This window comes from Microtus pennsylvanicus, chromosome 21 (genome assembly GCF_037038515.1).
Source record: "Microtus pennsylvanicus isolate mMicPen1 chromosome 21, mMicPen1.hap1, whole genome shotgun sequence".
Taxonomy (NCBI): Eukaryota; Metazoa; Chordata; class Mammalia; order Rodentia; family Cricetidae; genus Microtus; species Microtus pennsylvanicus.
In genome coordinates, this window is record NC_134599.1 from 18,816,526 (window position 1) to 18,829,935 (window position 13,410).

Sequence of the window (13,410 nt, forward strand, 5' to 3'; positions counted from 1 at the left end):
GCCGTAGTTACAGCTGGCCATGGGATGCTGTTAAGCTGGGAACAGAACCTGGCTCCTCTGGAAGAGCAGAGTGCTCTTAACTGCTGAGCCATCTCTTCAGTCCAGGTTTTGGATTTTTGAGACAAGATCTTAATGCAGCCAGGTTGCCCTCAGACCTGCTGTGTGTCCAGAAATGATCCTAAGGGCTAGGAGTCCAGACATGCACCACCACACTGTGTCTGGATCACATATTAAATTCACAGAATCCTGCATTACATGGTACTTGCTAATGAGAACTGATGCATATTGGATTTTTCCGGTTTAAAATGGAGCCCCAAGGTCCCACGTGCTCCCCTTATTCCCGTGCTATATACCTGACACTATCTTCTTTCCGTTCTTCCTGTCCCTTCATTTTATCCTCTTGGTGTTTCTAAGTGGTCCCCATTTCTGCTCTGACCCTTTTAGGATTGGTTCGTTGTAAACCCGACAACCACCAAAAGCTTTGAGAAGCTGATGAAGATAAAGCAGCGGCAGCAGGAGGAAGAGAAGCAGCGGCAGCAGCAAGGGAGCCGGCGGTCTCTGAGAAGGCAGCAGCAGCCGCGTACTGAGCCTGCAGAGAGCCAACCGGAGCCAAGGGCAGGGAAGGGGCAGGATGGGAATGAGGAACTGGTGGTGTCGACTTTATGTAAGGGAACCGAGCAGGAGCCAGTGCCAGCACAGTCCCAGAAAGCAGAGCCCGCCAAGACCACTCACAAACGAGGGAGGAAGTAGGCAGCCATTGAGCATGCGCCTAGGAGAGTGGATGTGATGCTGTTGTCATGGAGACACGTGCAGGGGAGGCCTGAGGCCTGGGGCTGAGTGAAGATGCTTTCAGCTGCTGCTGCTGGGCTGTGGCTCTCAGCTCCTCTGTGTACATTTCCCGTCTTCCTGACTAGTTCACTTTCACCCCTCCCTGCCTTAGTAGGTTCGTATTTCCATTAGAGTCCTTTTGCTTTTTCCATTGTCCAAAGAGCTCCCCTGGGAAAGCATCTGCAGGCTCCGGGTCCTGCACAAGTTAAGAAACCTTTGGCTGGCTTTCTTTTTCTTTCCTGTCTGGGTTACGAATGTTCTTGGAATCTTTGTTGATCTAGTGTCTACTCCGTCATTTAGCGTAAAAAACAGTTCCAAACTAATCTTTTTTAAAACAAACAAACTGTGACAGGTTTTATCCTTCAGTGTGTGTGACATAAGAGGACTAGAAAGAACTGCCACTTGGGTTACAGTATGACCCTGAGCCCCAGGAAGCAGAACCTGGCAGACGATACTTGTCTATAATTTTCCTGTTGAGAGGAAGAAAATGATTTAGCACGAGAAAGCTAGATGCTCTCTATGCTTGGAGCAGGGACTGACTGGACCCATAGGCATGAAAGCACAGCCTTGGGGGTCTGTGTCCCAAACACTAAGGTGAGAAGAAAGGAAAGGGCAGTGGTCATAATGGCTGCCCGCTTTCCTGGGTTCCCAGGGTCAGTGCCCTGGGAGCTTGCGTTGGGAAACTTAGTCCCACTGTGTTGACTCTGACTCGGTGCCCTGGCCTCTGGAAATGCCACCGAGGTTGCAAAGCAAGGTGAGCTTTCCCTCTCCCTGCACTTACCTCACTTGTTAGGCCACACCTACTTAAGTCCTCACCCAGGGCATTAGCCCGCCTCTATCCCCGACAGTTCTGAGACTATTGTTCTACTGTTTTGTATATGGAGTTCTATCTGCTTTATATCGTGAGATTTTTGACACCAGATGTAGATATTTCTCTGGAGCTGGAAAGAGTGGTCTCTCTCTGTACCTCATGCCTGTCTGGTGGTGTTCAGTGGGCTCTCTCCCCGTGAGGGTGGATATCTTTGGAACATGGGTTAGAGTAAGTAGCCTTGTTGTCGTGTTTCTGGTTTCTCTTCCTCCTTCTGTGTAAATATTGTTCTTCTCTATTCCTGCCTATTGTATGGCATCCGCCACTTACGGAGTTAACCTTTTCAAACTCGGAAAGGCTGTTTGCCACTCTGAGGTCTCTGTTCTCCGCGCTCCTCTATAGCTTTATTGTGTGCTTTGTGAAGACCACTTTTCAATAATGGGGCATTAAAACTTGAACTGGGCACTGCCAGAAGGGGTCGTTTAGAGTCAAGTCGAGGAAATGATGTATTTGTGCTGTTTTTATTCCTGCTCACACCCCTAAAGCTCCTGTAGTAGATGAGGGTTGTCGAGGAGGAGAAATGAGAAGCTGTGTGACGTTCTAGTGACAAGGACTTGGATAATATTTGTCGATGGCAAATAAAATGACTCAGAAAGTTTGTGGTTCTGTTTGCTGCTGCTGCTCTGCTGCCGAACCCACTGTATTCAGATTTTAAAATTCACTAGAATAATATAAACATTATTTGGTACATACAGGATGTTGAGCAATGTGAACTTGTGTGTTTGTGTGTGTGTGTATTTGTGTAATGAAAATTGGTACAATTACTTTGAAAACGACTTGACAATATCTAGTAAAGCTGAGCATGTACCAGAAGAGTGAGATCCAGTCCCTGGTCTGTGCAGAGGGACTCCTCTTGCCCACCTGTGTGGGAGAGTTGTATGGGAATGATGAGGTGTGAGGCATGCCCATCACGGAGTACCACTTACCCACCAAAATCTCTTCTCCTCTTCTAACCGCAGGCTAGCAGGACACATGGTTAGACTACTTACCTGTTGCCTTTTCTGCCCTCTATGTCACTAAATGCGTTGCCAGCTAATGTCTCTCTGTTGAAATCTGTAGAAGTGATGCATGTGCTTTGAGCTCTGTGATTGGTGGGTGACTGGCATGGACATGGGCCTGTACTTGAGCCCTAGCACTGGGGAGAACATTCTCATCTAGATTCACTCTTCTCTGCTTTCTTGGTGCCAGGATGTGAGCTTTTTGGTCTGCCACACCCAGCATGTCTGGTAGGACCAAAATCTCTAAAAGTGTGACTAAGTAAATTCCTCTCTTAAAGGAAAAAGAAGCTAGTGCACCAGTTAGATGCAATTGAGATGATGCCCCACAGGTTAAAACTCTTGAGTCAGCCATTGAAGGAGGGCCATTTACCAAGGAAGAACATCTGAGAAGTTAGGTGCTTTTATTTCTTCTTTTTTAAAAGCCTACTCTGATACATTATCTTTCCCATCCACAAGGGACAGTGTGACAGTCACACAGTGGAGTACAGTCCTAGTTTGGCTTGTGTTTCAGTGATAAGCACCATAAGCAAAAGCAGCTTGGGGAGGAAGGGTTTATTTTGTTCTACAGCTGACAACCCTTCATGAAGGGAAGTCAGGACAGAGCTCAAGGCAGGAGCCTGGAGGCAGGAACTGAAGCAAGAGGAAAGCGGCGTTTAGTTTGTTCATCATGGTTTGCTCATTTTGATTTTTGATGTAATCCAGGCACCATCCACAGTGGGTTGTACCCTCCCACATCAGTCATCAGTTAAGGAAAAAACCCAGCTGGGCAGTGGTGGTGCATGCCTTTAATCCCAGCACTCGGGAGGCAGAGGCAGGCGGATCTCTAAATTCGAGGCCAGCCTGGTCTACAAGAGCTAGTTCCAGGATAGGCTCCAAAGCTGCAGAGAAACCCTGTCTCAAAAAAACAAAACAAAAGGGGCTGGAGAGATGGCTCAGTGGTTAAGAGCACCACCTGCTCTTCCAAAGGTCCTGAATTCAATTCCCAGCAACCACATGGTGGCTCACAACCATCTGTAATGAGATCTGTGCCCTCTTCTGGCCTGCAGGCAGAGTACTGAGAATACTGTATACATAATAAATAATTAAATCTTTAAAAAAGAAAACAAAACAAACAAACAAAAAACAGAAAGGAAGAAAAAGGAAAAAAAAACCCCAAAGACCTGCCTATAGGCCAGTCTGATGGAGACACTTTCTCAATTGAGGTTTCTTCTTCCCAGATGACCCAAGCATGTGTCAAGTTGACAAAAGCCTAACCAGCACAAATAGTATATGATGTGGAAACTCCTTCAGTCAATAGCCTTTAAGATATCAACCCACTTTGGGCGTGGTCTTATGTGCTATAAAATCAGATGAAAAGTGTGCATGGACCTCTTGACTTACCAGAAAGGTTCCGGTCCTTCTCCTTTGGCAGCTACCTGGTGTCTCCTTGACTCTGCCTACTTTCTCTCGCCATTCTGATTTCCCGCCTGGCTTTACTCTGCTAAGCCACTAGCGAAACAGCTTTATTCATTAACCAACAAAAGCAACACATATACCAAAGGACATCCCACATCATTCACACACACACACACATATATATATATATATATATATATGTATATATTACTAAGTCTCCATCAGACATACTTGCAGAACACAGAAAATAAAAATAAATCATTACCAAAAAAAAAAAATTTCTATACAAGTCAGTATTTTTTCTATTAACAGCAAGTGACATTTCTAGTCCTATTAATAGAGACGGATGGATGGATGAACAGACAGACAGATGTTGGTGGCACATGCCTTTAATCCCAGCACTTGGGAGGCAGAGGTAGGCAGATCTCTTGAGTTCGAGGCCAGCCTGGCATACAGAGCGAGTTCCAGGACAGCCAGGAGATTATAATGTGTGCTATCACACGAAACTTTAATTGGTGCTGGAGATTGAACTCAGGCCTCTTTGCACACCAGGTAAACACTCTGATCATCTCAGCCCCTACCATTCATTTAATTGTTAAAGTTGTGTGTGTGTGTGTGTGTGTATGTGTGTGTGTGTGTGTACTTGTCCCATGCACTCTTCTGGTCTCCACAGGCAAAGCATACTTATTGACAAGCAGGCCCACACATACACACATAAATAAAACCAAACCTTTGGGATGGCTGAGAAGGGGAGTGGAAAACTGAGGACAAGTGAAACAGTAAAGAGATAAAGGGATCTAGGTCTATGGCAGAGTTATTCTCTAGATGGGTCAGATCCTGTGATCAGTCCTGACTGCTTTCACCCATTTACTGACCAGACCTATAGTTGGCACTCATTCCTTTTCCCTGAATATCCACGTGCTACCCCTATGCTCAACAAACTCTTGGCTCAAAAACTTGCTTGATTACCCACAAAACAGAACCTCCCTACCACTTGTCACCTCCTTACCTGCTTTCTTCTAGCCCTGTAGACCAGGCTAGACTCAAACTGACTCAGCTCTAACCTTCCTCCTTGGTGTGGGAAAATTGTCTATATTCTGTCAATCATGTTTAAATAAATGCTGATTGGCCAGGCAGGAAGTATAGGTGGGGCAACCAGACAGGAAGTAAAGGTAGGGCAATGAGAACAGGAGAATTCCGGGAAGGAGGAAGCCCATTCTTCCCCAGTCCTGTCCAGACCACAGAAGAAGCAGGATGTGACCTGCCTTACTGAAAAAGGTACCGAGCCATGTGGCAAGCATAGATAAGAATAATGGGTTGATATAAATTTAAAAGTTAGAAGCTAGAGCTAATGGGCCAATCAGTTTATCATTAATATAGACCTCTGTGTGATTTTCTTTGGGACCTTGCTGGCTGTGGGAACAGGGCAGGACAGAAACCCCAACAAAGCAGGCCCTCATGTTACACCTCCTGCCACAGGTATCTCTCACCAGGCCTCTTCTCTCCTCAAGGTAGTCATTTCTAGAAAAGTGGTTCTTCTGAGCTCTGGCCATCCCCACTACCAACAGACACACGGACTGATGTCCCATGAGGTCTCAGGCTCAGCAGAAGCTGCAGTCTCGCCCCTCACCATAGAGACACCAAATCACTAGAGAAACTTCTGTGACATTCCATGAGACCATTGTGCAGGGAACATTTGATGCTAATCTGAAGAATAGGGTATAGTGGTGGGCCCATGAGGCTTCTGTGGGTTTTACCCTGCTGGGGCTAGCTGGTGATAGTGCCTGAGAGATGGGAGGGTTGGACAATTGAGAAGGTGTATGAGGCACTTCAACGAGGGTTGGTAGTGGTAGGATAGGGCCTGGGAGGGGCAAGACCCTACTCCTCAAGAGTGAGAGAGGAGATGGACTTCCAAGAGCAGGGTAACCAAATTTCAAAGGTCAGAAGCCCCAGAAGATCTGGGAACAAATTCAGTCAATCTGCTAGGACTAATTTGGCAGCCGAGACAAAGAAATTATGTGATGTCAACTCTAACTGTGCAAAGTCCCATCACGTTGACCCCAAAGTAAAGACACCTCTTGAAAATTGTGCTCCCCGAAGTTACACATCTGGCACTAGTTGTTCAGCAGAGCCCAGTGACCTCCCAACTCATCCCAGTGAACACCTGAGTTCCGGAACCAGGTAGGTTCTGAGGAGGGAGACTGATGGGAGTGGAAGATCTCCTAAGTTTGGTAATGGAGATGAAAGAGCAAGGACCTGGGAGATGTCCCAGTGGCTCAGGTGCCCACCACATGGCAAGAGGACCTCAATTCAGATCACCAATACCCACTTAGAAAGCTAAGCAAGGCAACACATGCCTCTAACCCCTAAGGATGGGGGCATGGAAATAGGCAGATCCCAGATGTTTACTGGCCAGCCAGTGAGCCTAGCTTGTGTGTCAGGCTTGGTGAGAAACCCTGCCTTAGGGTTTCTGTTGCTTTGATAAAACACCATAACCGAAGCAACACTGGGAAGGGAGGGAGAGGAGGGAAGAGAAGAGAAGAAGGGAAGGGTTTATTTCTTCTTACATTTCTCTATCACAGTTCATCATCAAAAGAAGTCAGGGCGGGATACAATGCAGGAACCCGGAGCCAGGAACTGAAGCAGAAGCTGTGGGAATACACTGTTTATTGACTTACTTGGCCTGCTTTCTTAGTCAATTCAAGACCACTTGCCTAGGGGTGCCTTCTTACCTCCATGAGTTGGGGCCACCCACATTAGTAATTAATTTTAATTACTATAGATTTCTACAGACCATCTGGTGGAGTCATTTCTCAGTGTAGTTCCTCCTCCCAGATTGCTCTTGCATGTGCCAAATTGATAGAAGTCTAACCAAGACTAACCTTGTCTGGAGCATGATGGGAATCCAAAAGATTTTTTTTTTTGTAAGAATACAACACAGTATAGTTGCAGTGCACACCTTTAATCCCAGCACTTGGGAGGCAGATGCAGGTGGATCTCTGGGAGTTCAAGGCCAGCCTGGCCTACAAAGAGTTCCAGGCCAGCCTGGGCTGTTAGAGAAACCCTGTCTCGGAAAAAGAAAAGAGTACGATAATACAGTGGTCTGGGTTAAGTTTTGGTTATTGTTTTCTCAGTTGTGCCTGAGAACTGATAAAGGAGGGGCTGGAGAGGTGGCTCAGTGGTTAAGAGCACTGACAGTTCTTCCAGAGGTCCTGAGTTCAATTCCCAGCAACCACATGGTGGCTCACAACCATCAGTAATGAGATCTGGTACCCTTTTCTGGCCTACAGGCAGGATACTGTATAAATAAATAAATAAATCTAAAAAAAAAGAAAGAAAGAACTGATAAAGGAATGTTTCCTTTGTTTCTTCCTCCAGGCTTGCCCAGAGCACCAAAGACTCTCCCCAACCATCAATGTATCTTACTATCCTGAATGAATTTTTCAAGCCAGAGAGGCTAACAAAATTGGAAAACAAAGTAAAAAGGAGGACAGTGGAAGCACTGGAGAAGCTGAGCAAGAATATAGAAGAGGCTCAGCTCCAGCAGGAGCAGCTGCTGCAAGACAGCAGGCTGCTGCAGCAGGAGGCGTTCTATGTAGAGAAAGAGAACAACTACTTTCTGAAATTCCTAAGAAAACAAAACGATCAGTGTAAAAAGAAGCACGAGGAGCTGTGGAATCAGTATTTCCAGGAAAGCAGCGAGCTGAAGCAAAGGAAGCTGGAACTGGCGTCCAGGTTTGCCCGACAAAATGCAGACCTTCAGGCGCAGCTCCTGCAGGGAAGAAACACCCAGTCCCAGCTGAGGCAGCAGGCGCAGTTGCTGACGCATGTCTACGAAGTAAAGGAGAACCAGGAGATGAAAATGCAGGCCTTGCAGAAGGAGCTGGAGAACGTGAAAACGGAGACAGCGATAAAGGACCGCCAGGCACACCTGCAGTTCCTGCAGAGAAAGACATTCCTAGACAGACAGCTGCAGGAACTAAAATGGCTGCAGATGGGGAAGGGCGGCACCAAGGAGATTAAGGACAAGGCCCGGGCCCTGGACTCGACAGCCAGGAAGGTGAATTCCGAGTTCTGCTTTAGTGTCCAGAGAGCGTACCAGAAGTTACAGAAGAAACTGGCGAAGGAAGTCCAGGAATATCACAGGCTGGACTCTCTAAAGAGGCAGTTAGAGGCCTGGAAAGAGCAGCTGAAGGAGGAGCAGTGGGTCCAAGAAGCCTCAGTTAGGGGCAGACAACTGAAGGCAAAGAGAGAGAGAGGTCAGAATTGTGACCCTGGCCCCAAAGAATAGGGTGGTCCCGGGGCCACACCGAACCATCCTGTATGGACCAAAGAATAGGGTGGTCCCGGGGCCACACTGAACCATCCTGTATGGACCAAATCAAGAATAAATCCAAAGGAATTTATTTATTAGCCAGAGAAGTAAGAATTGGAACTAGCGAGGCTCTGACACCGTCTTGGCCTACTGGGAGACTGTTAAATTGCCAGAGACACTGCACATGACCCAGCTAGGAAAATCACTTGGAGATTTATTATTATTATTATTTATTTTGGTGATTCTCACATGTTCCCATGGAGGGCCGCTGGATGACATGGGATTTTTCATAAAGTAGGGTTCATAGTGTGAAAAATCACTCCTTGTAGCCTCAGTCTGTTGTAATGCCAAAACTACACCCGCCTTAGTGAGCATTCTCACTTATGGGGGAAAATGAAACGGGCTGGTGTTAGAGAGAGTGAGTGAGGTAACACCGGGGAAGGAAACATCCCAGGAAGAGACAAGGACTGAATGCAAAGGCCCTAGATTCAGAGTGAGACGAGTCATTTTAAAAAATAAACTGTGGCCGGGCAGTGGTGGCACTCGCCTTTAATCCCAGCACTTGGGAGTTCGAGGCCAGCCTGGTCTACAAGAGCTAGTTCCGGGACAGGCACCAAAGCTACAGAGAAACTCTGTCTCGAAAAACCCTAAAGTATTTATTTGTTTGTTTGTTTATTTATTATGTATACAATATTCTGTCTGTATGCCGGAAGGCCAGAAGAGGGCGCCAGACCTCTTTACAGATGGTTGTGAGCCACCATGTGGTTGCTGGGAATTGAACTCAGGACCTTTGGAAGAGCAGGCAATGCTCTTAACCACTGAGCCATCTCTCCAGCCCCTCGAGACAGGGTTTCTCTGTAGTGAAAGCAGGTCCTTTCACTTCCACCTGGGCACCATGGTCCACACGCCCACACGCACAAACACACACACAGGCTCTCATGCACACACACACATACGCTCACACATGCACACACACACGCTCACACACGCACACACACATGCTCACACATGCACACACACACGCTCTCATGCACACACGCACACACGCTCTCATGCACACACATGCACACACCCCCTCATGCACGCACACACGCACACACACATACGCTCACACATGCACACACACACGCTCTCATGCACACACACACACGCTCTCATGCACACACATGCACACACCCCCTCATGCACGCACACACGCACTCACACATGCACACACACACGCTCTCATGCACACACACACACGCTCTCATGCACACACATGCACACACCCCCTCATGCACGCACACACGCACACACACATACGCTCACACATGCACACACACACGCTCACACACGCACACACACATGCTCACACATGCACACATACACGCACACACACTCTCATGCACACACATGCGCACACCCACAAGCACACACACCCCCTCATGCACACACACACGCTCTCATGCACACACCCCCTCATGCACGCACACATGTCCCCCCATACACACTCATGCGCACACACTAAATGTGAAATCCTATTTTAAAGAAGTATTGCTGATGAGTGATTGGAGAATTTGGACCGAGGAGGGGAAGATGAAGCTGGTAAGGTACAGAAAGTCAGGAGTCAAGGAGACAAGAGAAAATGGTGTTGTTGGCTGCTACAGCTGAACACACAGTGGAACCATTTGCTCCAAAACTGAAGAGACTAGGGAAGAGAGAGAGCAAAGAGCAGGTTGCAGTGAGGAAAATATCCAAAGCTTTGCCTTTAAGAAAGAGGTAGGAGTGATAAATTATTCTTTTTTTGTTTGTTTTTGTTTGTTTGTTTGTTTTTCGAGACAGGTTTTCTCTGTAGCTTTGGAGCCTGTCCTGGAACTCACTCTGTAACCCAGGCTGGCCTCGAGCTCACAGAGATCAACCTGCCTGTCTCCCAAGTGCTGGGATTAAAGGCGTGCTCCACCACTGCCCAGTATCTTTTGTTTTTTGAGACAGGATCTCACTTGATATCCAAGGCTGCCTTGGAATTTTATTGTGTAGCCACTGAACTCACAGCAAAGTCACCCGTGCCAGCCTTTTGGGTGCTACAGGCATGGGCATGAGCCAGTGAACCCAGCATCTTGAAAGTTGTTTTCTGAAGTATAAAGAACTTCCATTCCTTATCCTTGTTCAGAAATAAGATGCGAGCTGTGTGCTGGGTGACACCAGCTGCTTGAGAGGCTGAGGCAGGTTCTAAGTTCAAGGCCACTTTGGGGACCATTGTAAGTTTCTGTCTCAAAAAAGAGAGGGCGGCTATAAGTCAGTGGTAGCATGTGTAGCAAGGGGAAAGCCCCGAGATATAGTCCATAGTACTGAAAATAAACATGAAAATTCAGTTGAAACCCCCCTGAATCCTAGCCTATGTTTGGTGTTACTTATTCCTGTCCACATATATATATATATATGCACACACATGAACACACATATACATTATATACAAATATGTACACATACACACACACACACACATATATAAGTGGTACATTTGAAGTGTCTATAACTTGCTTTTCCCAGACAGCACTATTTTTGAAGTTTATTCATAATTAGATGGCCTTATTAAATTTATAGCTTATATAATCCAGTGCGTAAATACATTACTATTCATTCTTCCTTCTTGACAGAAAAAGTTGTATACTAGAACTATTTATTTGTTTGTTTATTAATCTATTTATTTTGAGACAGGGTATCTCTGAATAACAGCCCTGGTCATCCTGGAACTCACTCTGTAGACCAGGCTGGCCTCCAGCTCACAGAGAACTTCCTGTCTCTGCCTCCTTAGTGCTGGGATTAAAAGTGTGTGCCACCACTGCCCGCTGAGAGATGGTAAGTGTCCCATTAATGGTTTCAGATAGGTGTTCCTGGTTATTCGGTGGCTCTCCTTCACAAGATCACACAGAGAAGCAACCATCTTCCATTTTCGTACACTCTTCTCCTCTAGGGCCCTAGAAAGCCATCTGATCTAGCCAAGAAAGGGCGGAAGATAACAGAATGTACAGTTACAAGGCTAGAAGCAGCATGCCCCTTTTACTAACATTCTACTAGAGAGACCACTGCTGGCTACCCGTATGCTACCTGGAGAAAGACACAAATGGGGAACAGGGTGCGCACAACGTTCGTCTAGAGTTCTGGAAGGTCGGGGAGGGTTTTGGAGGACAGGTGTCTTCTCTGATGAATGTTCCTAGCATCGATGCATTGTAACTTCTGCTATTCGAGTGCAGTGTTCCTGGTACATGGACAAGAGATAAGTTTCTCTGCATGTACCCAAACAACCCAGGCTTGTGGTATACGTTCAACTTGAGTGACTATTGACTATTTTCAAAACAACTGTAGTTCAACCTGATTATGCTTGGAGAAAGACCAAATCCATCACTGTCCAGTTAAAGCTGTATTGTAGAGACACACCCAGGACTTGCCAGCCGGCTGTCCACCCTAAGTAGATTTTTTTTAGAGAGCAGTCCTTCACGGGCTTTTTGAGGTCCTTTTTATGGGAAAGGTTAAGGTTAATAGAAAACAGCTATAAGCATGTTTACAGGGGTGGGGTAATTGGCTGTTAGAAAAAATACAGTGAGCCGGGTGGTGGTGACACATGTCTATAATCCCAGCACTTGGGAGGCAAGCCAAGCGGATCTCTGTGAGTTTGAGGCCAGCCTGGTCTGCAAGAACTAGTTCCAGGACAGGCTCAAAAGCTACAGAGAAGCCCTGTCTCAAAAAAAGAAAAAAGAAAAAAAAAAAAAAGAAATACAATGAAAGGTAAGAATAAAAGCAAGAATATATATACAATTTGAAGGAGAGTCATACATTATGGGATAGGTGGTCACAGGTATAGAACAAGGTATCTTGAAAACATTTTGAAAGACAAAGGTCAGTCATACACCATGGGGTCATAAGTTCAGTGCAGGTTGAAAAACATGTTTTGTGGGCAGGAGAGATGACTCAGATGGCTCAGAGGGTAAGAGAACTGGAGCTCTTCTAGAGGTCCCGAGTTTAATTCTCAGTAACCACGTGGTGGCTCACAACCATCTGTAATGAGATCTGGTGCCCTCTTCTGGTATGCAAGCAGACATGCAGGCAGAACACTTAAAAAAAAAAAAGAAAAACGTGTTTTGCAGGGTACAATGGGTTTAGGAAACAAACTTATTCTTGTAAGGTATGGGGACTGTTATGGGATGTTTTACTCTTTTGGCTTTTTGGGGGGTCCACCACCCAGATCTGCCTCCTGGTTGGTCGTGTCCCACTGAAATTTTAGAACAGTGGGGTCAAGATCATCTATATTGTGTCCCCAGATCCCTTTCCTTGGGAAGGAAAAGAGAAAGGGGTGTTGCAAGGACAGGAGACTGGATATGTTTCAGGTACCACATCTCCCTCACCTCAAATTACCCATCATGCCCAGCAGGTCTTGGTAGCTAATCTGCTGCGGACACAATTTGCATTTGGGACTCACCTCTTGGCTCTTGTCACCCTTTGTTTTTCACTCTGGCCTTGAACTTAACAATCTTCTGCCTCAGTTTTCTGAGTGCTGGGGGGACTGGTGTTATACAAAAGGACTTTAAATTATCCCCAGATTTGAGCACCTCCTGTGACTCCAATTAGTTTTAAAAATTACAATGAGCCCTCTTTTATTTCTAATATAATGGGTGGGATTTCCTTTGTGCTTGGAATATGAGTAACAGTCATCTACACGGTAACACTAGGGACTTGTAGGAGTTTTACCGTGCTTCTCTTGGGCTTTTGATTTTCTTTCACCATCTAGTCTTTTCTTCTCCCCTGGGACAAACGGACAGACAGATGGACAACTAAAACATCTTTGGTCAAAGTTCATGAGATTCATACTGTTCTGTCCAGATTACAACCCCCAGGGAGAGACCACCATGGAGGCACAGCAAGGTTCAATTAGCATAATACAATCATGTTTGGAACCCCTGTCCACTGACCCTGTTATAGCGAGGTAGAGAGAGGAGCTGTATCTCCTCTGTGGGGTAGGCTTTTAAAGG

General features: G+C 46.3%; 2 protein-coding genes across 5 annotated transcripts in view; both read left to right on the plus strand.

Annotated features, from left to right (window-relative positions):
• The window catches only part of Znf512 (zinc finger protein 512), a 42,685-nt gene extending 40,391 nt beyond the window's left edge, over positions 1 to 2,294 (plus strand). For all 4 annotated transcript variants that reach the window (XM_075955056.1, XM_075955058.1, XM_075955057.1 and 1 more), the window contains one exon: positions 445 to 2,294. In XM_075955056.1, the coding sequence (XP_075811171.1) occupies positions 445 to 750 (306 nt within the window). In that variant the 3' untranslated portion in view covers positions 751 to 2,294. The remainder of the gene's footprint in view (positions 1 to 444) is intronic.
• Positions 2,295 to 5,959: 3,665 nt separating this feature from the next.
• On the plus strand, positions 5,960 to 8,544 carry Ccdc121 (coiled-coil domain containing 121). The gene is made up of 2 exons (XM_075955727.1): positions 5,960 to 6,270; positions 7,468 to 8,544. The coding sequence occupies exons 1-2, from the start codon at positions 5,993 to 5,995 to the stop codon at positions 8,378 to 8,380; spliced, it is 1,191 nt and encodes a 396-aa protein (XP_075811842.1). The 5' UTR covers positions 5,960 to 5,992; the 3' UTR covers positions 8,381 to 8,544.
• The last annotated feature ends 4,866 nt before the right edge of the window (positions 8,545 to 13,410 follow it).

Bases quoted from the DNA above. Each gene is read 5' to 3' on its own strand.
- Ccdc121 (XM_075955727.1), top strand. From the start codon at position 5,993: ATGGACTTCCAAGAGCAGGGTAACCAAATTTCAAAGGTCAGAAGCCCC. The intron at 6,271-7,467 runs GTAGGTTCTGAG...TTCTTCCTCCAG, and splicing joins CACCTGAGTTCCGGAACCAG to GCTTGCCCAGAGCACCAAAG.